The sequence below is a fragment of the Cricetulus griseus genome, chromosome 2 (assembly GCF_003668045.3).
Source record: "Cricetulus griseus strain 17A/GY chromosome 2, alternate assembly CriGri-PICRH-1.0, whole genome shotgun sequence".
NCBI lineage: Eukaryota > Metazoa > Chordata > Mammalia > Rodentia > Cricetidae > Cricetulus > Cricetulus griseus.
The window spans coordinates 169,514,623-169,541,880 of NC_048595.1; the positions used below are offsets into that span (position 1 = coordinate 169,514,623).

General features: G+C 40.2%; 1 protein-coding gene across 1 annotated transcript; it reads right to left on the reverse strand.

Moving 5' to 3' along the window:
• Positions 1-26,299, reverse strand: Ccdc68 (coiled-coil domain containing 68). The gene is made up of 10 exons (XM_035440071.1): positions 26,183-26,299; positions 24,998-25,084; positions 18,977-19,111; positions 17,619-17,744; positions 17,060-17,188; positions 12,421-12,503; positions 8,613-8,718; positions 7,592-7,675; positions 2,981-3,057; positions 1-458 (listed from the first exon to the last, which is right to left on the reverse strand). The coding sequence occupies exons 1-10, from the start codon at positions 26,297-26,299 to the stop codon at positions 401-403; spliced, it is 1,002 nt and encodes a 333-aa protein (XP_035295962.1). The 3' UTR covers positions 1-400.
• Positions 26,300-27,258: the final 959 nt, after the last annotated feature.

A 27,258-nucleotide genomic window follows, 5' to 3' on the forward strand; every position in this document is an offset into this window, starting at 1 on the left:
TCATTCATTCATACACATTTACATACTTCCTTTCACCTATACATATAAAAATCGCTATCAAATCTCAACTCTGAAAACCTTAAATGAGTCCCTTTAGTAAAATATCTGAGGATATGGATTCACATTTTTTTAGTTTAAAGCAGAATTCATCTTCCATCATAGGAAAGCACCTGGTTTCCTGGCCTTTTAAGTTTTAAAAAAGAAAAAAAACAGTGTCTCTCCAGTAGACATCTGTTGAATTACCTGGAATATCACCTTCCTATAATTTTACTGATGTATAATAAGTTATATTTAAATAAACACTGGCATGATGTCATTTTAACTTGGTAACCAAAACTGCATTTCAAGGAATAAATTAGATCCTCATAGTTCTTCTCCATCAGAACTTCATCCAGCTCGTTCACTTCCGTAGCCTGATCAACATCAGATAGGGAGAGGCACCTTCAGTCTTCAATTCGCTGCAGAGAAGACAATATACATTATCAGAGTGGAACAAGGTATAATCTAGTAATACAATGACTATACCAGCATCATCCCTACCTCAACTGCCACCATACTGTAAAATCTGATCTCACAGATAACCATTAATGTATTTACTGTGATGGATTCCCCATGGGAATCACACTGGGAAGGTATTCAGCAGCAGCAATTTCAGCTTGGTTGGATGGGACAAGTATGGGGAGGACTGGGAGGAAGCAGAGAGTTAGAACCTTCCCACTTGGTGGAACTATGCAACATAGTAAACTGAAGATGAGAAAACCCAAACACCTGTTCCTGAAGTGTGCTGCATGCAATTCTGTATGTTTCTAGGAGCCTGAACCTTCTCGCTTACCGTGTGAGTCTAGTATGTAAAACTATTCATCTATGTGCTTATGCATATATGCACAAATTTATATATGCATGCATGTATTTTATTTTGCAATATGGACCCTTATCTCAAGTAGATCACCTCTTGTATTGAGCATGAGAAACATCTCTATGCCTTAATGGTTCAGGGGTTAAAAATGTTGTGTATATATAGTGAGATACAGAATAGAACACGGTTTTGGGGGAATATGACTAATTTGTCCAGACAAGTTTTAAATGTATCACCCTCAAATTATAATTCTGTTAATCCCAGCACTAGAGAGGCAGAGGCAGGCAGGTCTCTGTGAGTTCGAGGCCAGCCTGGTCTTCAGAGCAAGTGCCAGGATAGGCTCCAAAGCTACACAGAGAAACCATGTCTCAAAAAACCAAATATATATATATAAATTCTGTTGTATATTGGCAAATCCAGGCTTAACTTACTAAGCCATATTTCAATTACATACTTGAAGCAGCTATTTTAAGAATAAAGATCAGACTTTATGCCCTTAACACTGTAATTTCTATTAAAAAAACACAGAGAATGTCCAGTTTCAACATTTCAATTAAGAAATTTCCCTTAGTTGACTTTTTGTAAGTCATAGAAAGAAAACAATCTCTTTAAAAGTGTAATCTTGAAGCCAGGCAATGGTGATGCACATCTGTAACCCAGTACTTGGGAGGCAGAGGCAGGCAGATATCTGGGAGTTCAAGGCCAGCCTAGTGTACAAAGTGAGTTTCAGGACAGCTAGGACTATTACACAGAGAAACCTTTTCTCCATAACACCCCCCCCAAAAAAAAAGTAAAATCTAGAGCTTCTAATTACTTGTGGCTAAAAGCCACCACCAAAGACGAGCACAACCCTGTACCAGCCAGATTTGCAGCATCAATGCAAAGTCATTGTAAAGAGAAACAGCCAGTGCTTCCTCCACAACGCCATGCTGGTCCTGTTCCCTACAGTGTCAAAGTCGCTTGGTTATGACAGAAAGCTCACCAAGGTCTAAGAAAGGGTTATGCAAGGCAGGGAACTGAACACTGACCGTCCTCCCTTCACCAGGAAAGCCCACCTCTTTGAATGCCTCTAGGGCTTCATTTCTTTCTTTTTAGAAGTTGCCATGCTAGTGACCAACAAGTTTGAGAATTTAGCAGATGGGAATCTGAGAGGACATGATTCAAAGTGGCCTCATCCTTACTCTCTAATTATGTACATCAGCAAACTGAATCATTGTCGCTAGGAGTTTTAGAGAGAGAGAGAGAGAGAGAGAGAGAGATGAATCTGTCTGAATTCCTAGACTAATGTTAATCATAGTGAGTCTGATTTTCCACCTCAGGCCTTGTGCCCAAGAGTCTAAGAAAATGAGATTCTTCCCTGTAGGGACCAGACAGTGAAATTCAAAAGCAGCTACAACAGGAAGTTTTTAATCATGTTTTAAATGATTCGTGTAATTACAGGCTATGCTTTTTCTTAAGTGATCATTTCCTAAGGCTTATGGAAATGAGGTTCGAGCCCAAATTCTGAATCAGCCAACAACAATAAATATCATACACAAAGAAATTTGTCTGATTTTCAGTATCATTTTGATTGTTTCCTTGGGTCATCATCACTGCTTAAAATCATCCATTGGTAGCTGGTTGCTGAAGTTACATGTTCTTAGCAGTAAGAAAATTAAAAAGAAATAGGAGGACCTCATGGTTTCCTGGGAATATTTACAATGTATTTGATTGACAGATGACAAGAAAATTCTAGTAAGTACTAACAACTAGTGATTAAATTATCCACTAATGGCACAAATTGCAGAGCAGCTGAGGAAGAAGGAAATTTATGTGTAATACTTGAGAAAAAAAAGGGCTTAAGTTAAGGTCGGGCTTGGTTTAAGGCAGAAAAGAGGGGAGAAAGATATTCACTGCATGCACTTACTTAATAAGTGTTGATATATCCACCTTCCAGTATGCAGCAGTGTATAAAATGAACAATTCAGAACAGTATTTAGGCAATAGATAGTGTGATGATTGATCTTCATTATGAACCTGATGGGTTTAGAGTAACTTGCCAGACACACTTCTGAGGATCTCTTTCAGGGGTTTTCTAGATATGATTTAAGGTGGAAGATGGGGCTGAAGGGAGAGAGACCTTACCTTGTAGAGACAGCCTTAGATACTGATGTCTTAGGAGTTTCACTCCAATGTGCCACCTTGGTTTTTAGGTCTTTATTCTAAAATTGGAAGGCAAAAGGTGCAGAGATCAGAGAGCAAATCCACATATTGCCTACATCGTCTACATCTCCACTCTACCACACACATGCCTCATGCCTATAGAGTAAGTTTGTTGTGGTTATTTCATTAGAAGCAAGGAAAACAATATTAAATGCACCCTGAAAACTATATATATAATGTACCAAGGGGCAAAAATATACTCTTATACTCTGAAATCCATCCTCTGAACTATTTGAATTTACAGAAATTCCTCTTCATGGGCAAATGAAAATACTCCTAGTGGAACACATGATACTGATTGCATAATTATCTTTTTTGATGCAACCACTTGATTATAAACCCTGTAAAAATAGGTTCAGTTTCTTCTTAATGGTTCATGGTATCTTCATCTTCAAGTTTATTGTTGAAAGTTTATATTTTTCATGTCTATATTCCTGGTAAAGATATCAGTCTTGCCTCTCTTATATAAGTTACTATAAGAAACAAAACACATATTATCACATCTTAAATCTATTTGATAGGTATTATTATATAATTATATAATTCTGGGAGACACTATAACAGTTGACAGTAGGTAAGAGAAGATGTTGTCAGGTACAATTTCCAGTACAGTCAGTCACCATCGATGGGCTGTCATTTAACTTATGTAGCTTCTTTATGCTTAATTTTGTCATCAACATAACAGATATTCTAAGAGTACTTTCTTCCCAGACTTGAAATGAGGTAAAGTTATGTAAATTGTTCATTCAGACAGTCTCCATCATGGGTGTTAAGACTTACAGACAGATAGCTATTATACTAGTCTACTTATCAATTTTTTCATGAAAAGTTGAAGTTCTGCTATATTACCCAGCTTTCAGGGTGTAGTTGTGTATCTGTTTTCTATGTTCTAAGAGAATAACTGCAATGAACTTACTCCCAGTGAGACTGACAGGTGCTAGTATAATCATTTCACATATCTGGAAAGTGAAAGTTTAAAAAATGTAAATCACCAATGTTGAGTTGCCAATTAGCAACTGAAAGGTCAGAGGTAATTGAAGCCAAGATTTTTCTAAGTCATACACATCTACAGAATTGAGCCCTACACAGGGAGATAATGCCTTTGGAGAGTTGCCATATATTATCAACTCCCAAAAAACATTGTCAGACATGGGTTACCTCTTTTCCAGCTTTTGGTCACTACTAAATCATAGACCCCTCCCCCAAAAAAGTTGCAGGCTATTGCCTTTGCTCCTGGTTACTCTCCAGAACTTGGTGGTAAGAAGACACCACATACCTGAGTTATAGAACATGAAGAAACCTAACTAATACTGACCTGGAAGCTTCATCCCTATTGTCTAGTTTTCATGTGCTGGAAGGTGCTCTGTACTCTACTGAGGAAGAAAACAAATCAAGAGTTTTCCCTAGTTATGAATTCTGGAAGCTACAACAATTGACTTCAAAAGATATGCTCACTGGTGAAATAGTGACATGAATGTTATGGGAGCAACTAAGCACCTTCTGATTGGATTCAAAGTCCACTCCCAAGACAAAACTCATGGCTAGTGCTGTTACCTGGTCCAAGACCCCATGGATCAGTAGGTAATAGGCCACAAAGGGAAATGTCCTACTATTACTCTGCTAAATGAACATAGTATTGAACTCCTCCCCATTTGTCATTATATCCATAAATTAGTACATCTCTCAATTATCATCAAAGAAGCTTGGTTTTTGTGATAGATAATGATTAACAAAGTCTTATAACTGGTCAAAGTGCAGACAATAAAAAAATGTGGAGCACTCATCCCTAAATGGGACATCGACCTCATACTGCTTTTCCCCATGACTCAAGGATCATCATGAAAAAGGATGTAGAAAGATTGTAAGAGCCAGAGGTAGGGGGGACCAATGGGTTTTCTAGACATGACAGGGCCATTGTACATATGAACTCACAGTGGCTATGACTGTATACACAATACCTGCACAAGATCAAGCTAACTGGTCCTGGAGTCTCTTCAGAGGAGAACAGTAACTAAGACCCTGAGCAACTTTAAAATCATTTTTTATCTGTTTGAAATTTCATTTTATCACTTTCAAAATGTGATAGACAGACAGACTTTCTTCTGGAGTAACTTGATGGTTAAAAAAAAAAAAGAGTTGCTTAGTATGACTAAAGAAGACACCTGTCTTTAGTATGGCAGATAAGATGATACTGTCTACATGCTTTATAAAGTTGGTATGTTTAGAAGTGTTATTCACTTAAAAAGTTACCATTTTGAGGGGAATCAGCCAATGTAGATATCTGATCAGTTTCATAGCCAGTGGCAGGCTTATAGTTTAAGTGATACCTGGTCCACTCTAGTATGTATCACCCAGGTTAGGAGTTGTAGAGAAGAACATACTAGGAGTATGCTTAGAATTGACTCACCATAGCTCATCACTCACTGGAATTTAGACAGCTCTATAAGCATCACCTGCTCTAAGATGCCTCTCTGCCCTGTTCCTCTCTCACTCCTAATACTGTCCTAGCATTCCTTGAAGCACATAATACTCCTGAAGATCATTTGTTTATTCCCTATGTCCTCAACTAAAATGTAAACTAGATGAAGTTAAGGGAAGCCTCACCCAGTAATTGCACTCTTGGGTACATAAATACACACAAAAAAAAATGTTTTGTTGAATAAATGAATTAAGACAAAGTAGCTGAGCTAGCATAGTGTTTGTGTGGCATGCACTATGTCTTGAGTTCCACCCCAAGTAGATTATAAACCTTAGATAGGCCTACAATCTCAACACTCAGGAGGAAGTTGTAGTAGGAATATCAGAAATTCAAGGTGATCCTTGCCTGAGTAGTACATTCAAGGCCAATTAGTTAATAAGGCTTGGTCTTTTAAAGCTCCAAGGGAATGATTGTGCTACTGACAAGGAAAACATCTATCTACTGAAGAAAATATATTGGACACCATAAAGACACTTGCTATATGTTTCTAAGCCTTGTTTATGAATGGAAACAAAATACAGAGCCTGGGGTTCAGCTATAATCAGAGAATCCAAGCAAGCACTGAAGGGTATTGTGATATCAATGGCAAGAGTTTGTAGCCAGCTCACTTGCTCCCATGAGGGGCAGCACAGGTGTTTATGTCCCCACTAACTCGGGGGAGCGGGGTTCCACAATGTCTGCCTGAAACGGGAATAGAAAGACAGAATAACAGGGAAAGAGACACACTTTCCTGATTCTACCTCTGGACCTCCAAGACAATTAAATCATTGCACAGCATCTAGGAAAAGTTAAAATAAACTCATTGAATGACAAAAATCTTCCTTGGAGGGGCTCCACTTTCTGAGGGATTTCCTGTGCTTCTTGTGAGACAGATGGAATTTACCATGAAAAGCCAGGAAAAGGTTTGCAGGAGAGACAAGAAGTGGATGGGAACAAAAATCATTCCTTATCACAGGAAATTAAAACATGCTGCTTCTGTTTTCTTTTTATTTTGTTTTGATTTTTTAAGTCTTTACAATAACATTTAATTTAAAAAATGCTCATACATGATGAATTGTTAAGTCAAAACAAGTATAATTTAATACAACTGTAAAATTACTTTAAGTTTTTTAAAAGTCAGTTCTTTATATAACTGCCATGTGGGAAGCTCTTGGTTTTGCAGTCACGGAGAGTCTTCTACTGTGAAGGAAACCCAGCTCACACCACTTGTCTAACCAACGCCCAAGAAAAGCCTCTCATTTTACACTGAGTTTTAAAAACACTGAAAAGCACGACAATTTCAGCAGATTCTGAGATGTAATTAAGCTTGGAGGCAAAGCTGGAAAGCCAGCTTTGAATGAATGAAGAAAAATAGAAGAGGAAGTCATCACAGGCCAGGAAAAGGTGTGGGAACAAAGAGTCAAGAAGCCTCACCATCTGGCTATAGAAATTTAAACAAGGGCAGCCTTGACCAAGCTTCTAGCACAAGATCTGTTCTGCCAAAACAGTGAGTGTCCATGGAAAATGTGGCTGAACCTTTAACATTTATTTAGTGTGTAAAGCTAGTAATGAAAAGTTAATACATTTGTTCAATAATAATTTAGTCACGACTCTAAAGACCCCCCCATGGAAGACCTCACTCTCCCTGGGGAGCAGAAATGGTATGGGATTGGTAGGGTGTTAGTGGGGGGGGCAGGGGAGCAGGGGAGCAGGGGAGGAAGAGGGAACTGGGATTGACATGTAAAACAATCTTGTTTCTAAGTTAAATAAAAAATGGAGGAAAATTTTAGTCACAAGTTAGTAGTTATTGAAAGTAAGCTATAATTTCTCATGCACAGTAGATGCATATATACTGATAAAGACACTAAAGACACACGCATGTACACCAGGTTACATGTACACTCAGACACAGTCGAATGTAGTTACAGAGACACAAGCAAAGTCACACAGGCACAGAATCATACACAAGCGTATACCCATATGGTAATGTATCATTTACATGCAGGCACACACTTATGCACACATAACCACACATGTACCAACAATGAAACAGACAGTACAGATTCTCTTCTTACCTGAGCTTCAAGGATGTTGACCTTTTCTTTCAAATTTTCAATGTTTTTATCTTGTTCCTTTAAAGTATTTTTTAATCCTTCCATCTAAGAACCAGGAAGAACAATTGGGAAATTTTGTCAGACCACGAGGAATAGTTAAGTAAATCAAGAATTACACCGCTTTCTGTGGTCAGAATGATGCTCATCAAATAAAAAAATGCAATCCCACAGCATGAGCTGAGCCAGCAGGCCTCTCACAAGCTAAATTGCCACCCAGGGAGATAACTACCAAATGGTTCTACCCTCCATTTTCATCTATAGGAGAAACCTACCTACAGAAAACCCAACAGGTGTCTAGGTAGGGGAAGGCTGCAGTTAGTACCATGTGGCTCATCCTGCAGAACTTGCCAAGGAACAAAGTGCAGGCTATTTCCTGCTTTTAAAATACTCCCTAGAGTCACTGCTTATGGGGATATAAAAATGTAATAGTCAAGTCTGGTTGTATCTGGAATGCCAGCTACCCAGGAAGCTGAGGCAGCAGGATTCCAAATTCAAGGCCAGTCTGGGTTGCAAAGCAATTCCCAGACTACCTTGGTCAATTAAACAAGACACTATCTCAAATTCACTGTAAAATAGGGTTGTTGATATGACTGTGTTTAGCATTTTTAACTAGCATATGCAAGGCATAAGCAATCTATATAATACTGAAAAAATCAATATCACATACAACCCAAACCTGATTACTTAAGAAAGGTTTGAACCTCCTAATGCACAGTCTTCTCTATAACAGAGAGCATATCTGACTCAGAACATTTGTGCTTGTATAAAAATCACTTAAATATCTAAAGAGTGCTTAAGCACAGTTTCTCAAACTCTCTTCATCTAGAACCTGACAGGTGTTGACATTATAGGAAAGAGCCAGGTTTCCTGAGAAACTGAAAGGATATGTTGGTGGGAAGGCGAGTCTCAGGACTCAGCTTGCCAAATGCCCAGGTGTGGTCTTTGCACTGTAAACCTGCCATCGACCTGATGTTGCTCTGACCTCCTCGATGAGACTGTGCAGGCTCTGGTGCTGGGAGTGAATCACGAACTGCAGATGACAGATCTGCTCCTGGAGGATGGAAATCTCTGTTTGAAGATCCTGGCAACTGAGAATGCACAGAAAAGAGGAAGGAGTGAAGGACTTTTTGCTACACTGGCCCTACCCTCCTGCTGTTGACCCTTGTGCAGTAAAGGTCCCAGGGACCCGTGTACCATACAAGAAACATGAAAAAGAATAGCCCTGTGCTCTGCTTGCATATGAACTTGAATAAGATACACATTCAGGTCAAAAGCTGCTTCTGGGTAGGGAAATGGCTCAGTGACTGAAAGTGCTTGCCTTGAGTTTGGATTCCCTGGACCCATGTAGAGCTGTGTGTGGTAGCAAGCATGTGTAATCCCAGAGTTTCCACAGCCATGGAGGCTGAGACTGACAAATGGCTAGAAGCTCAAGAGCCCAGCCTACTTAGCACATAGAGAGGAAAACAAGGGGCCCTGTTTCTGTAGCACAGTCCTTTAAAAGACCCAGTCCCCAGCAGAAATGTAAACCTTGCAAGGCAATGGGAAATATCAGCAATTAAATGTATAGTCAATCTGGCTTTTCTTTCCATGTTCATGGGCAGAACTATTGCAAAAGAAATGAGTGGATATCTGCTCTTCATGGAAATGTTTATGCTTCTGAGATTGAAACAGACCAGGCTATGAGCTCCCAGACATCTCATCATTTCTAAAAGTCATGTTCAAGGAGTGGCTGCCACCACATGAGTGCACAGCAACATCAGATTTTAGTTCTCTCTGGGCTTCAGCATGAGCAGCTTCCTTGCCAGGGCAAAGAAAGCTTGTGAGGACATTTCATGACACCCAGAGAAAGGTTTACATGCCAAAGAAAGGGGTGAGGAACTCAGACCCCCACCAAGGGCTATGGACTCTGGAAGTGTTCAAACAGTCTAAACAGAATGCGAGGAGTGGAAACCCAGAGAGTCAGCAATCCTTGGCTTTCAGGGAGACTGGGGCCAGGCAAGCTGGGGGACTGAGATGTCTTGGGATGCATAGTCTGCTGGGAGGGAGAGTTGTCGATGAGATTCAGGGGATGGGAGGATGGGAGTCTCAACTGAGGACAGTCTCAGAAAGCCCAGTTCTGGGTCTGAGTATCAGCAGAAAGCTAATACAGAAGCTAATGTTAAAATTTTAAAATTCCTCCAGTGAAGAAGAAAACAAGTAACAATGGCCTAGTTAGTGTTCAGAATTGTGTTTCCTCTGGGTGGTAAGGAGCCAGAACTCTGGGTGCTCTGTTGGGACAAAGGGCTTTACCACACATGTGTATGGCTTAGGGTTTAATAGCTTGATCCAAGGTAGGGTCATATGTGCAGAAGAAATGAAACTGACAAAATGCCTCCATCAGATTGGCCTGTAGGCAAGTCTGTGGGGTATTTTCTTGATAAATTATTAATGTTGGAGGGCCCAGAATGTTAGGACAGTGTCATCCCTAGGTAGGTTTCCTGAGTTATAGGAGAAAGCAAGCAGGGAAAGCCATGAAAACAACCTAGTAAGCAACATTCTTCCATGGCTTCTCCTTAATTGCCACACAGAGGGGTAAGGAAACTAGACTCAGAGGCTATGAGAAGTTTCCAGAAATGAAAGAATAGGTATCAAAGCCCTCCATGGCAATATGCAAGACTCTGCTATGCATGGGAGCACTGAAGCCAAACCAGTGCCACATCTTGTGAGAAGCTAGGCACTTAGGAGTACAGAGTTTGTTCTTGAGAAGCCACTAGAAGGAATTACAATAATGCAAAGGTAGCTATTCTGTGAACTTCAAAATATTTTACACAAGATGATAGCAGCAACAATATGAAGTTAATACTACTTTTAAGAAAATAGCTCTGCTCTTCTCTATACTTTCTGTATGTCTATCCAACCTCAGACTAGGAGAAATATCTCAAATTTGTGGTGCATTTACCAAGCTTTTATTGCTTCAACTTCAGAGTTGAATCCAATTCATACTGATTTCACTCTTGCTGTCACCCAGGAAAGTGAACAATGCCTCTTCACACAACTCAGCAAAGGTAAGTAGGAAGATGAGTGTTTGTGATGTCTACAACTTGAAAATGGAATAAGACTGGATGTTCAGTTACCTTTCTGGAAACACAGAGCACTCGCTTTCCCAAGAATTTTCGAAAACCTCCACAAGAATATTTTGAGAATTCCATATGAATTGCTCATATATGGCAGACAAGACACTTATTATTGTTTTTGTTTGTTTGATTTTAAAGGAAATCATCAAACTCAGACTACCTACACTCTTAAAAGAAGGAACATTATGTAAGTTCATAGTTCAGTTACATGAGAAAGACCTTTATATTTAAGGGCAAAAGGAGGAAAGAAAGAACAAAAAAGGGGAGAAAAGAGAAAAGCCAAAAATAAGCTTAACTAGTGACTATCTGTAGGTGATGCCAATGCCTGAGCTGCTCTCTGTCATCCTTTTTTACCAAGATGAACAGTGATACATAGCTATCATATGTCTCTTGGGTTCTATGCTTATTCACAGAGAGGAAGATAGGAAAAATAGCAGGCTAGTATGACAGACTATTCAAATTTAAAGTTCATCCTTTTTCTTGTCATTGTCATAAGTGATCAAAATGCATAGTTACCAGTCAGACAAAAAGCACAAAGTATAACAAAAGAGAAGAGAATATAGATTTAATAGTAAAGGAATGAGAAATAGTGGAAGTCAAGGATGTCTGTGACTATATAATATAAATAAAGTACAATAAAAATCTGAGTCCCTCAGAGGCTCATAATACTTTAGTCACTGATAACATAGTGACTGAATTCCTAGATGGTTGAGCTAAGACATTGAAATAGAGTATTGTTATCTTGACATCAGGACATATCATGGCTATAGTGGAGGGGGATAGATGGGAGGGGATGAGGAATGGGAACATGAAGGACTAAGGAGGCTGAATTGGGGAAGGAATGGAGTAGGAAATCAATGAAAGAGATATTTTGATAGAGGGAGCCGTTATGCAGTTAGGGAGAAAGCTGGTGCCAGAGAAATTCTCAGGAGTCCACGAGGATGACCCCAGCTAAGACTCCTAGCAATAGTGGAGAGGGTGTCCGAAAGGGCCTTCCCCTTTAATCAGATTACTGACTACCCTATTTGTCATTATAGAACCTACATCCAGTAACTGACAGAAGCAGATGCAGTGACCCACAGCCAAGCTTAGAATCAAAAGGAAAAGAAAAATCTAGGGAAATGTGGTATGAGCCAGGTCCTAACATTCCAGAGGATTTCCTGGGAGCAACTGAGCAGGACAGCTGTTGTGGTGACCATAAGCCTCCAGAATAAAGACTGGGACATAATAGGTTGAAAACTATGACTATGAACAAGCCACAACAAACTGCAGCTGCTTTTCATAGTATTTCTTTCATTTTCTATGGAGTTTGAAGAGTGCCAGGCTATCATAGTTTCACTTAATAATGACTAGCCAGTTTGCTGTAGACTGTTGAAGAGACCCATTCACAAAGATAAAAGCATAAAGATACCTCCAACATCTTCTAATAGATGGAGAAGTAACAGACTCACTCTTCAGAAGACTGAACTCTCCAAGTAAGCTCTGGGACCCTGCTGTAGTCTGGGCCCTGGTCCCTCATAGGTAAGAAATGGGACGCATGTCTGTTAATCCTAGGTATTTGACATCCCTTCTCCCTGCATCCGCCCTACTATATCTGCTCCCACCTGCCTCCAGCCCAGCACACCCATGAACAGGAGAACTATCAGATACTGCTTTTTAGGAGGGAGATTCTCAAACCTTTTCGAATGTACATCATGGGACTTGAGTTGCAGCAGCTTGCTTTCCAAACACAATTTTCTCTCTAGGAGTGTTTTCTTTTCCTAGGAGAAAACAAGATACAGCTTTTGTTTGTGTGTATGTGTGTGTGCTTGCAAACTGTTCACAATAGCTGTGTCTTGTGATACTAGAAATATAGTCTGTGCCTCAGAGCTCATCTCATCCGAGCAATTACAATGTGCCACTGGGAAGCCTGGCCAGGCAACGTTCTTTGTGTTTTCAAAGGAAATCAGAGCTGTGTCGTGAGTATTGTTTATCATGGGCATGGTGGTGCATGTGGTTAATCTTTGCACTTTGGAGGTAGAGACAGGAGGATCAGGAGTTCAAGGTCAGCCTGGGCTTCATGAGATCCTGTCTCAAGATAAGCAAATGTCTTCATAACTCACTCATTTATCTTGAATAACAATGCTTGCTCCTTCTCCAGCCCACTGCCAAAATGGAGCCCTTGCCATGCAACCTCACCCACCCACCTTGCCCGTGACATCTGGAGTAAGAAGCCTGCATGGCCTTGCCTGATGTGAATTCCCTTACTGCTGCACCTGCCTCTGCACCACATTAGGAGAATTGTTGGTATCCAAGGACACCACTGCACATACTGTGATGTTTCCACCTGCTCTCACAGCATCTGTCACTACGTAGTAAACAGGTAAATGGACGCTTAATGAGGGATCGAGGCCACAAACGTTAAAACTACTTCCTAATGAGGAACTGGGAGAAACTATAAGACTGAGAAAGAGTATCTTTTAAAGTGAGGTGATTTAATTATTAAACCCAAATGTTCACCCCAAGGGAAAACTGACAAGTCCACAAAAGGCCAAGCTTGGGTAAGCAGAGTTTGAGTTGCTGGTTGGAGCCAACTTGGGGGAACCAGGAAAAGTAGCAGAAAGTCAAAAAACGGTGGCTTTGACAGCGTGGGCAACACTGACTAGAAATGTTTCAAAACATCCCCAGTGCTGTCCTAATGGCTATAGTTTAGTTGTCTTAAAGGATATTAATTCAATATACCTAAACTGGTAACACAACCCTGTATTCTGTCCATCCATATGTGCTCCAAACACGTAATGCCCATAAATGACTTATGAAAACTAACTTTACTGTCATACTTGTTCCAAAATTAGTAATAAATTAATTTTTAAAATGTATTATCAATTTGTATGAGCCATATTTTTTACTTTATAAATATCCCTAAAATGAAGTTAAGATTAAATAAGTGGAGTGGAGACAACTAGTGTGGGATGAGAAGCCTACTTGCTTTCCTGGCAGATAGTTGGACTTCAATACACAGTAATATAAAGGTGCCAATTACTACATATCCTGTGGGAGTTGCTACTATTAATTATGCTAACTTATTTAAATTATTGTCTCAGAGCAATCTTGCCTCATAGAAATGATTCCATATTAACCCTGTCCGTGTTAGCCTCAAGTGTCTGCAGATAATTCCCAAGAGATAGTGGATATGCCTTGAGGCTGATGTTGATGCCTGCACTCTCAAGGGAACAACATCACAGACCATGTATTACGAACTTGTGGGGTGCAGAGAACATGCGTACTTTCTCTTGGTTAATGAATGCTCGCAGCCAGGGTCAGAGACAAGGCAACTAACAATAATGTGTTCTGAACTAGCCAGGTTCTTGCATATGCCATGGGCTCTTCATGAACCCCTCTTTGGCAATGCAAGAAATCACCCTTGCCTAGCACACACTTCTTTCCAGTGCCTTCCTCACATATATAACACCTCACTATGGGTGTCTGCTTCAACTCTGAGAGTTCAAGATTTCCCTCTGAGAATTCAAGACTTCACTATTTCCCATGGATCAAAACGGACATGATTTATGGTGTGGTCAATGTTAATATATGAATTTCTTAACAACCCAGAATATACTCTTTAAAAAAAAAAAAGATTACCTTTTTATTTACTTCTTGTGTGTGTGCGTGTGCCACAGCATGCGTGTGGATGTCAGAGGACAGCTTGTGGAAGGAGTTCTCTCCTTCCACCTTACAGCCCTCAGGGCTCCAACTCAGGCTGGCAGGCCTGGTTGCAAGCACCTTTTACCTACTACGCCATTTACCTGGCCCCAGATTATAAAACAGGTGGGTGTCATAGGAAGGGTTATAAGTAGAAATCGAGATTATAAAAAGGTGTCTTGTTTGTTCTGTCCTCATTTATAAAACAATGATAAGGAAGTAGGTGGTCTCTGAAGTGCTTTTGAGCCCTCAGATTGCAGTGGGGCCAAATCAATGACACTAGCAAACAAATGTGAACCAACAGAATCACACTGCTGGCAAAAGGAACATATGCCATGCTAAAATGCTCTTACAGGGAGTTTCTGCTAGTTTCTTGCTGTGTGTTCGGAATTCATTCTCGCCGCATTCCTGATTAAAGTGGGGACAGATGGTGGAGGTTTTAAGTAATGTCTTCATTACCAGACCTCACAGCACTAATGGCTATTTACTGGAGCAAGGCCTTGCTCAAGTGAGTAGCAAATGAATCCTTCTCAGGGAGCAGCCACTGCTAGGGCAGTATTTCTCAGTATTTCTGAGGAGGTGTGCTCTTTATCTTCACTTCCGTTTTTGAACTTGCATCTGCCCCCACTAATACAGAAGGCTCAGCATTCTCTTCTTTATTCCAATATTCCCTACCCAGGAAACTTCCACACAGCCTGCTTTCTCATTATCTCCTGAGCCCAAGAAGGTGTCACCAAGCTTCGCTGCTTATTTTACTTATTTCCACACTTGTTTGGAAAATATGAAATAACGTTATGCTAAATGTGTTTTAAAACAACAGCCTTGCACAGTGCTCCTCTATTCAATCCCCATTTACTCCACTATCCAGAGAGACCCCAACAGCCTCCTTTAGCTATTCCTGAATAAATTTTATAGAATAAATTTTGGAAGGGTGTCTCATGGCCTTGCTGAGCATGGCATCCTATCTACTTACTGTGTCACAGAGCTCTGAAAGGCAATCACAATTACAGGCCAATATCAACACTCTTGTTCACAGTGCCCTACCTTACATGGGCTTTCAGCTTCTCCAAAGGACTCTTAGGAGAATTAAAATAGGAAATCTGGAAAGTTCCTTACACTCAGCACAATTCAGTTACATACATACATTGTAATCATCATAAATAGTGATTATTTCTAGTTCATTTACAAATATTAATATATCTCCCGTGCCTGGCTGTGCATATCACATGGCGGGTACTAGTAGAATAAACACACCCAAGAGTCTGATAAGAGCTCATGCCTAGCACTGAACTCCTGGACTTGCTAGAAAAGGAGACTTTCTTCCACTGTTCTTTTGGTAAGTTTCATATACCCACTGGTGGCTATTAACCTTGCTCTGGGTTTTAGAGATGGTAATCGCAATTCTGCTCTCTCATTTCAAGTTGGTTAATCAGTTGTTTGATTCCATAATTCTATTTGCTATACAGAACTGTCTTTTTTCCCTCAATGAAAATATGCACTGTGGTATCTTAGTCCCTCAAACCATCTACTGAAATATAAAATATTCTAACACTATCAGGCACTTAACAAATACTATAGCTTTTCCAAATATCCTGAACTGGCATTTGGAGTAAGCAAACTTGCAAGGGATCCGGTGATTCTGGGAATGACAACAGTGACCCACGGCATAATAAAGATGTAGGTCAATGCTATTATTAGGTCCTGTTATATTTGTGCTCATGTCCTATGCCACATGACTTTCACTTGGACTTAACAGTCACAGTGTTATCTAATTATATTATTGGGAAATACTTTAAAAACGAATTCAAATTCTTTTGGTCAGAAACCTGCATAATTCTGAAAGGTGTAAGTGAAAGTTCCATAGTGGCAAAGACCTCAGAAAACTCAATCAAGTGGAGGCTGAGTAGATTAGGGACCTATTCAGGAATACAACAAGAGGGACGATGAAGGAGACATAATTTACTAGAAGCCTAAGACTCTATTCTTATCCAGTCTCAATTTAGTTTCTGAGATTCCCATTTGTTTTGCTAGAAAAAGATTATATTCCTTATTCTGTCTGAATTCTGAATTCAAAGACACATACTTCAATTTATGTTATTTGTGTCGGTATTTGGAGTGCTAACAATTCCATGAGGCTTTCACAGTTTTGCTCTCTGCTGCTCTTCCCTAAGTAGACCCTTTGAGAGTTCTAATAGTCACAATTTTATTGAACATTTTGTAGCCACCGTTTCTTATAAACCCCAAGCAGTCATGGACCGCTTAAAAAAAAGATACTACACGGATTCTAATGTATCTAGATTTAGTAAACTCTAATTTATTTATTATTAGACTGATAAATGCTAGGTAACAGGGATCCACTCGGTTATTATTCCTAACAGGATTGCTTTGTGTCCTAACCCATTATTTCTTTCACAGACCACTCAGTAGACACATGGACTACAAGGAGAAACCAGGCAAGCCAATAACTACAGAGAAGGTCCCATGACATGTCTAGGGGAAAAGCAGCATTGTAAAAAAAAAAGAATTGTGCATCACCCCCACAAATCCACACACCAAGGAAGATGTCCAATTCATGTCATTCTACTTGCCCTAGACACTGTCTGGATGGAATGTCTTTGCTTTACCAGGCACTTACGTTTTCCATCCTCTGTACACGGTTCTCTAGTCCTATGATTTGACCATGTTTTTCTTCAAGTTTTTCTGAAAGTTGACTCAGATTTTCAGCACGTTGCTTTAATGTCTGCTCTTTTTCGAGGCTGTTGATCTGTGGTCAGAAAAAAGTTTGCTAGACCTTTGTTTTTAATAGTTATCTAGAACAAAAATATAGTATCTTGTATATTGAATTAAAAGTGTTTTCTTTCTTTTAGGAAAATATCCTAAAAGCAGTCTAATTGCCCCCACTGTATCCCAAGGTTGCTTATTAAATACATAGCTCAGGCTAAAGGTCAGTCACAGTAAAGATGTGATCTCATTAGGGAGGAGACTTCAGCTGACTTCCAACTATAGAACACATGCATATGTGGCTCAGAAAAGAAAAAAAAAAAAGAGGCAAAGTCACTCAGGTTAGGACTGGGCCCATAATTTAAGAACACATATACCTGTTCCTGTAAGTAGCATCATTCACCCAGTACATCACTAAGACACACATGGCTGGGTGACTTCTCCAGCTCATGATCTACAGCTGGGGCTAGTACCTGGAGTAAACGTCTACCGTCCTCCTGCTTTTTCTTCATGTCTTCAGAATGTGTTTGGTAGTTGTCAAATAATCTCTGGGCCACATTTCTCAAAGCTGCTGCTCCTGCTTCTCGGGAAGCTTCCAGCTAGGAAAAATAAAAAGTCACCCTGCGTGTTTAGATATTACAGAATAAAAAGAGTTAAAAGCAGAACAGTTTGATGGTCAATTAAAAGCAGTCCCTAGTTACAATTTGCCCCCTTCCAGATCATTAGTAGGAGAGAAGTTGCAGGTGTTTAGTAAGAGGAAAGTGTCAAATACAAAAGTCTCTGGTAGGGCACTGAAGGTGGTCACCTGCTACGTTGCAGCCAAACCCTAGTGGTATGCACGCAAGTGCTTTGCATAGGCCAATGGCATCCTGTCAGCACACATAGGGTGCAAGCCTCTTATCACCAATGTTCTTTACATACTAATAAATGCAGCTCTGTGAAATCCAAGTGGGACAAGATTGGAGTAGTAAGAGCAATGAAGTGCAAGTGCTCATCTTTCAAGGATATAACCTAAGGAAATGATCAAGGGTGGCTATTGAGATTTGCATACCAAGGTAATCATTGTGAGGCTACACATAAAATAAATCCCAAAGGGGAAATATAAAGCACTCAACAACAGATTAATTAAACAGTTAATGAGGCATTTGATAATAAAGGTTGGAACCAGTATTTGGATTTGAGGGTATGTTCCCAAGTACACATGTGTTTGGGTGCAGATGCAAAGTTCATACATGCATAGGGAAGTCAGAAGGCAACCTTGGAGTTTAATCTTATCTCCCCCCCCATTAAGATGGAATATGTCCTAAAACTCACAGATTAGACTAGGATGTGTGGTCAGAAGCCCCAGGGCTCCTCCTATCTCCAACTCCTGAGAAACACACACCTTCATGCATAGCTTTTGCGGTTGGTGCTGGACTCTATTCGGGCTTTCCTGCTTGCAGAACAAGCACTTAGCTGACTAAGGTATCTCCCTAGCTCTGATATTTCTTACAGATGCAAAATCTTTTAAAAATGCATTATGTTAAAAGCAGTTAGTCTAAGATCTCTTCCCTTAATAGATGTGTAAGTAGACATTATAGCATTGTTAGCTGTAGATTTTGTATCACACAGAAAACTTCCAGAACTTGCTACCTTTGCATAATTCAAAATTTATACTCATGGACCTTCAAAAGATTTCTTTAATACTAAAAGTAGTCTACAAAATAAACCAGTAAGACTTAATTTGTACAACATTCCAATATTTTGGCCATGTGTTCGAATATTGCTGGCTTTCTGGGTGTGTGGGTGTCTCGATGAATGCTAACTACTTGTGAGCTCTTAGTAGTTGTACCTTGATTTTCAGCATTTCGTTTTCTCTGTTCATTTCTAGGAGCTGCTGGTCTTTTCTTCTCATGTTTTCCATGAGAAAATCCAAAGAGTTGGGGTCTGTTGTGAGGTCTGAGCCATTCTGAAAGTTTCCAGATTGCTGAAATGAACAAAGATAGAAAGCACTAGCTGAGAGTTCTACATCTGGATCCGCAGACAGCAGAAGGACCCTGCGTGCACACTGAGCATAGCTTAAGCTTAAGGAGACCACAAAGCCTCTCCCCAAAGTGACACACATCCTCCAACAAGACCACGCTGAACATTGGCAACTCTGATTATCATTTACTACATAAGTAAAAGAGGATCCAAACCTGCAAAAGCAACTTTTTGAACTCAAATTTTGATGATTAAATCTAGCTATACAAAAGAGCCAGCTTCCATGTCTGCTGAATTTAAAGAGTCTTGGGAGAAGAAACATCCCTTTTGCCTTTTATTTTTCTTACAGCTTTAAATACATTATTAAAGGTGTTGTGTATAGCAAATAATAACCATGAGACTGGATTAATTAAAATCACACCTATAAAAAATATTTTTGCTGAAACAGAGTTGGACCTGCTAACATTCAGTGTTAACAGTTTTTCCTTGCCATCACTTCATATTAAATTTCTAATCAGAGATGTCAGACTAGAGCTCCACTGCAATGTAATCCTGTGCATAGTCATGCTGCCTGAAAATGCACCTGGAACATAAATCTACATAGACTCATGGGCATGTGGAGGTGACTAAGAAACTAGAGAACATCTCAGCCCACCAGTTTCACAGACGTGGAAACTAAGGAGCAGGGTCCAGTTTATGCAAGTTAAGTACAAGAGCTCAATATCTTGATCACCATCTGCACTGTCTGATCTTTCACCTTGTTTCATGGCAGAGAGAGACACTATCTTGCAACTCCACACACCCTGCGGTTTTGATAACAATGTCTACTTGCTAAGCACCTATTATGCACCATGTCATCTCTTCGATGTTATACACACTTCTTTGCCTGGATGCTGCAGAAAGAAGAAAGCATTATACTCTCTACAGAAGTAAGAAAACTTAAAATTAGAGCTCACAAATTAAACTGTTCCAGCTTGATTTTGCTGCTGGGGAAAAAAAGTCACACTGATCAAAATCAATTTGGGAGATGTAAGAATTTATCTGTGTAAACTGCCAGGTGCATCATTGAGAGAAGTCAGTGAAGGGTCTGTGGTGGGAGCTTGAAAGCATGGCTAACACCATATGCTGGCTCATTCACAAACCCATGCATAGTTAGCTTTCTTACATAACCCAAAGCCACCTTCCCAGGAAATGGTTCCACCCACCATGGGCTTGGACTTGCTACATCTAATAACCACCAAGGCAATTCCATACAGGCAAATCTGATCAGGGCAATCCTCCAGGTGACTTTCCTTTCTCAGATGATTCTAAGATGGCTCAAATTGATACTTAAAGCTAACTAGTACACCAAAGTTACACCTACAGAAGTAACCTTGAAACCATATTTGGAGTCTAAGATTGCTTAACGACAAAACTTACAATTTTTCTACTACAATAAACTGTCTATAGCTCAGAAATAAAAACTATGAGTTGGGCAGTGGTGGTGCATGCATTTAATACCAGTTCTTGGGAGTCAGAGGCAGCTCTGTGACTTTGAGGCCAGCGTGATCTACAGAGCAAGTTCCAGAACAGCCAAACCAAACAAATAAATAAACAAACAAAACCAAAACGTGAAGTGCATAATGTATACATAGTATATCCTCAGCCGTGTGTGTGTGTGTGTGTGTGTGTGTGTGTGTGTGTGTGTGTGTGTGTTTCAGACCATACCTTCCCTAACCATTGATATTTACTAATGAATAATTGACAGATAGACTCTTGCTGAAGGTAGATTACTGGTTGTGGTGATAGTTGCAAATAATTAGATCAGTACTCTCATAGGTGTCAGCCGATGGTAAAGGGCTGTAGATTCTGAGTTAGGAAGTCTGGGTGTAGGCCTAGACAGTACAAACCTAATAAGCTTAAGGTGATGATGCTGCCAGGCCAGCAACCCAAGCTTTACATGGTAGCAAGACCCTACATTGTAGCAACACCATGTTCTATCCATTCATCCAGAGATACTCCTAGCAAGGTCAGCTGTAGGAAGCCGGTTCCTGCATTATAATGCTGCCTGAAGACACCAAGGTGTGAATTACTTCACAGGCGCTGGGTAATCTCCATTCCTTTGATCTCTGCCTATCCCGTGGCTCATTTTTGCCTGAGGAGCTGAAGCCATTCATAGGGTAATACGTCCCAGGCGGCTGGTCAGCCTTTATATAGGAATGGTTTTCTTGGTTTAATGTCTCTGCTAAGTCTCTGCTCAGTCTCTGCTCAGTCTCTGCTCAGTCTCTGCTAAGTCTCTGCTCAGTCTCTGCTAAGTCTCTGCTCAGTCTCTGCTAAGTCTCTGCTCAGTCTCTGCTAAGTCTCTGCTCAGTCTCTGCTAAGTCTCTGCTCAGTCTCTGTTCAGTCTAATGCATTAAAGCTTGTCTGCAGAAGGATCCAAGTGTCCTGCGTGTATTTCTTGCTGGCGAGGAATACAGAGCGGGCGCGGGACATATGGTGCCGAAACCCGGGAATCTTAACATCTCCAGCACCACGGAGACCCCTCTAACGAGGCGGATTCAGAACTGCAGGGTGGTAAATTCGGAGAGGTATGATTTTTCTAGACTTTGGCTTGGGAATGTTGCTATTGTGGGAGGTTAATATAGAGGCTTCTATGCTTTTACTAGGAGCTATTTTGACTTTTCTCACTGTTATAACAATCTTAAAGAAGTCCAGAATTACATATCAGAAACCGAATGTAATGAGAGATGGGGCGCGCCTAACAATAAAATATAAGAAAAAAGGACCTCCCGGGATGTCTAGTGACATGGGAGTGTGTGTAAGAAGAGAAACTACAACGTATAAGAAAAAAGGACCTCCCGGGGTGTCTAGTGACAAGGGAGTGTATACAGCAACAAATAAGAAAAAAAGACCTCCTGGAATGTCTACTGACAACGGAGTGTATAAAGCTTTAAATCTTGATAGCTCTGATGACTCTAAAAGCTCAAGAGATAAAGTTTTAAAAGGAACAGCTCAGCTGGATGAGGGAGAGACAGAGAAGAAGGGAGAAAGAATGGGAAATGGCCGGTCACACCCCGGTAAATTTAGGAGAGATGAGGAACCTAGCCTCTGCCCTGCAACGAAACTGGAAGCCTTGGAGCTGAGCAGCTCAGACTCTGAGATTTTAGACTCTAACAAGGAAGCAGAGCTAGAGGAGGAGCTGCCAAAAGTAAAAACAAATATGAGGCCATCGCCTGTTAATTCAGCGGGTGTACTTCTATCAGCACACCCACTATTTGGAACCGACTCCTTCTTACCATCAGAGGAGCGGAGAAAATTGCAGATGGCTTTCCCAGTCTTTGATAGGGGAAAAGGCCATGCCTGCTATTCAACACTTCTTAAAGGCCTGGAATGCCTGGGGCTTTAAAGCCTCATTAACATTGACGCTCGGGCCAAGCGTCTCACCTCAAAAACTAAAAGGCCAAAAGGAAATGGTAAAATGGAAAGATATCTTAACTGATTTTTGGAAAGGCCCGGATCCTATTCTCATAAGATCCAGGGGAGCGATATTGTGTTTTCTCACAGGATGAAGAGAATCCCCTGTGGATCCCAGAAAGATTCAACCTGAAGAGCCTCTGCAGACCTTCAAAAGTCGAAACTCCACCCTCTACCCCCGGGAGTTGAGAGCCGCTATTGTTATCCAGATTAACTCCTGTCCTTGGCGGAGAGATGGCAACTGATTAAGGGGTGGGGGTAATTGTTTGATGCAGCCGTTTACAGATTGCTGTTATTTTTGGCTGGTCTGTGAGAAAAGGGGTGGATATAATTGTTTGATGCAGCCGCCTGCGAATTGCTGTTACTTCTTTGGCTGGCATGTAAGCTCCAGGGCTCAAACCAAGAGATCACCCAAGCGCTTATATTTTGGCTACTAGCAATAGGCCGCCGGCCAGACAGCTCTTGCACACCCGGAGCCTAGGCTCACTGCACAGGGTAGAGTGTCTGGTTTGTGCAGCCCCAAAGAGGGATGCTGAGCATAGGCATCGCACAGAGTTGCCTATTATACAGGCTTCTCTGGGAGGTACGTTGACCTGCATAAGGGTTACCTGCCCCAGTCCCCCTTTCCCAGAAAAACGGCAGAGGACAGGTCGGGAGTACTTCGGGTCAAGCTAACAGCCTGATGGTGACTCCCGTACACAGTCTTAATGTTTGATTTTGGGAAGGTCAACCCCTGCCTCTATCCCTCAACATATGGGTGACCTATTTGCTTGTAATAATATAAAGCCTTTTCATTAATTAATAAAAAAAGGGTGATATGTAGGAAGCCGGTTCCTGCATTATAATGCTGCCTGAAGACACCAAGGTGTGAATTACTTCACAGGCGCTGGGTAATCTCCATTCCTTTGATCTCTGCCTATCCCGTGGCTCATTTTTGCCTGAGGAGCTGAAGCCATTCATAGGGTAATACGTCCCAGGCGGCTGGTCAGCCTTTATATAGGAATGGTTTTCTTGGTTTAATGTCTCTGCTAAGTCTCTGCTCAGTCTCTGCTCAGTCTCTGCTAAGTCTCTGCTCAGTCTCTGCTAAGTCTCTGCTCAGTCTCTGCTAAGTCTCTGCTCAGTCTCTGCTAAGTCTCTGCTCAGTCTCTGCTAAGTCTCTGCTCAGTCTCTGTTCAGTCTAATGCATTAAAGCTTGTCTGCAGAAGGATCCGAGTGTCCTGCGTGTATTTCTTGCTGGCGAGGAATACAGAGCGGGCGCGGGACAGTCAGCAAAAAATCCATTTCAATGTTTCCAGTCTCCATTGGCCAGTTCTCAGTTTACATGGCCCATGGACAACACTGGACAGTTACTCTTTCTACCTGCCCTCAGGGATTCTACACTCTATGGCTTTTCCTCCTAATTCTCTCCTATCCATTTCAACCTCCATGATGGTTCTTGTTCCAAAGACCCAAGCTTTGGGAAATTCATCACTATGCCTTTAGATCATCTGTCATCTCTATGTATTCTCTATGTATTGCTTTCCAATCCTCTCCACTTTCAAAAGTATTGCATTTTATTATTTATTCTGGAGATACAGTTTTGCTGTTTCAATCAAGCAGGTCTCTTGTCCTCCTGCTCAAGTGCCAAACCCAGCTCTAGTTTCAGGACTTTACCAACACAATAGCCTGTCAAATGTAACTGAGTCCGTCTAATCCAGATCTGTACTCTCAAATCTAGGATCATGTCTAACCACCAATGGAATTCTAGAAGTAAACTCCACAAGGCCAAAAATGATTTTTAATATATTCTTCTCTGCCACACCTCAATATAATCTCTTTTTTCCCCAACTTTGGAGCAATTAAGAAAATCTCTAGCACTAGTCATGTTATATGGGAAGTTGAGGGTGACATAAGGAGACTGTATTTATGTAGCACATACTACCTTCTCGTATGATGTGTGACCATGGTTTATAGTCAGTAACGCTAATGGGATAGGTGCTCTTGGCTCTATTGGTACTTAATTTGGTACAATTTGAGCTAAAAGAGACTTTAAGTACATGAAGATGCTACTGAAATTAGGGAAAGGTGATTAAGCATATTGATCAGCAAACCCATCACTCAATTCAAACCCATCAGTTGCTGTGTCCCACCTAGCACACTTGCAAACTTTGTCTCTGAAAGGTATTGCTACTGTGTGTTCCCCTTGGTCTGGTGTCTTCCCATCTACTTTATAATTATGTTCTGTTTTCAATGTTCCATTCTGATCTGATTCTTCTAATGACATCCCTAGTAAACATGTCATAGATATATCTTTAGATGTTAGACATTCATGAAATATTTTATCGCTCAGCTTCAATGAGTAACAGTGGGCAGAAACGTTGATTGAATAAGAAATCTATATGGCTTCATGTTAATTTTCTGAAAGAAGGCAAGGAATGAATCTTGGTGCATGTATTACCTCTGCATCTAGTAGGTAATTTTCATTGCCATGTTCTTCTTCATCTTTAAACATGTGGTTTCGGACCTTTTCCAGGGTAGTTCGAATCTGTAAGAAAATATTTATTAATTTTTATAAGACATTTAATTCCAGATGCATTTTTCTTTCTGTATACCAGCTACAGAGCACTTTATTTACATATATATCCTGATGTCACATTTAAAGATTAGCCTCCAACCAAAATTATATTTAAGTTAATATCATTTAGGTTGATGAAAATAAGTGTTTTGTTTTATATCTCTTTTTCAGATAAACCTAAAATATGACAAACCAAATTAAATTATATATACTACAAAATAATTTAGTAATTAGTACTTAAAAACTGTGCATTTTGTTCACTTTTATCTATAATTTAGTACTAATTTAGTGTTTAGTAATACTAAAAGACAATTACTACTTAGTAATCACTACAAAATAATTACTACATAGTAATTACTACAAAATGATTACTACATAGTAATTACTATAAAATTACTACAGAAAAACCCTAAGAAAGGATCATACAAATTTATGCATGAAGTTTGAGTTCCAATCTTGCTAACCTGTTGAATTATTAGACAGCTCAAGGTAATTTAATTAGCTGATCTGAACAAGTTTATAAACTCTCAGTGTCAGAATTTTTCTATCCATTATAACAGTTTATGTGAGTATCCTTTCTTAGCTCTTTTCCTGGTGGATTTCTCATAAGTTACATTATTAATGACATCACTTGCAGAGATGTCACTGGCACTAGCTAGCACTTAGGAACCAGGTGAAGAGAGGGAGCTAGAATCAGCGGGAAACATAAACATCCACTTGGGAGCACAGCATCCACATTCAGGAAACCACCAGGGGAGGTCATAAAACAGCAGGAAATCCAGCAGCGAGTGGTGGGGTGTGAATTAAATGCTGATAGGTGTACTGAACCGTCCTGGCCATTACTCAGTTCCACTGAGTGGAGAAAATCATTTTGCTTCCCATGTAGACACAGGTTTATATTGTAAAGAAGAAATGACTAGCCATGTTTAAATAGAAGCTGTCAGCTGTCCTAAGCCAAGTGAAGTTCACCCCTTTCTAGGCATTGCATGGATGAGGACACAAAGCCCACTGATCCATACTGGTGCTCATCATAAAAATACCATGATATGATGTCTGATGCCCTCATACCTTTTTCACATACTCGGTTTCTTCAATAATGTGAGCTGACGAAGATCCATACAAGACAGAGTCACCTTCTGTCTTACCTCTTGGAGAGACTTCTGTAGTCACTGTTACAGTTGTCATTGTGAGTTCTGGCCTTTGGAAAACATAAATCATCAGCTCAGCAACACAACATAAAGGAGTTTTGCCACAATCAAAGCTTTAGTATCAAATGATTAGTATCATCTTAGTCTGCAAAATCTCTTGAGCAGGGCCCTGTTTTATTCACTTTATGCTATACCATACTGTAAGTGCTCAATAAATGTCCATGGAACTAGAAATACAGTCATAATCAAACTGTGTGTGTGGATCCTATAGAACCTTGATAAACGCTGTTTATCAAAATATCCTCTAATGGAAAGAAAATTTGGAAGAAATCCAAATGCAGTTGAGTAATATTGGTAAGTAGATTGCCACTGTGGGATATCATTTACAATGTATGATTCAATTAAAAAACAACATGGACAGAATGAATATATAATATTCCATTTTCTTATTTTTTTTTCAAAAAAAAGGTGGCTAATATGAATGAAGAGAAATATCAACTCACAGCTTTGACAAAGTAAGTTTCAGACCAGCCTGGGTTCCAGAGTGAAATTCTGACTACAGACATACACACACACACACACACACACACACACACACACACACACACATACAGGAACACACACACATACATACATACATGTACACACACAGGAACATATACACACATACAAACACACACAAATGAGAACATGAACACAACCACACAAGAGGGAAGGAGTAGTGAACAGACACAGTGATTGGGATTCTGATCACTATACACAGTCATGTTCCTGGTGGACAGGTTGTATGTAGTCTAGATACCATATCCTCCTATGGAGAAGCTAGAGCTTCTTGAGTGATTCAGGTTGAGGACACAAAGCTCATAAAACTAAGCATGTCAGGTGATCAAATACTGTTTGAATAAAATATAGAAACCATCATAAATGATTGTGATGAACTGAATAATATCAAAAATCCTAAATCCTTGAACTTATAACAGGTGAAACCTAACTATT

Excerpts from the sequence above, each read along its gene's own strand:
- Ccdc68 (XM_035440071.1), bottom strand. The coding sequence starts at position 26,299 with ATGACAACTGTAACAGTGACTACAGAAGTCTCTCCAAGAGGTAAGACA. Across the intron at positions 25,085-26,182 it reads AAACCGAGTATGTGAAAAAG|ATTCGAACTACCCTGGAAAA; the intron begins GTATGAGGGCAT and ends ATTTTCTTACAG. Across the intron at positions 7,676-8,612 it reads TGCACAGTCTCATCGAGGAG|ATGGAAGGATTAAAAAATAC; the intron begins GTCAGAGCAACA and ends CCTGGTTCTTAG.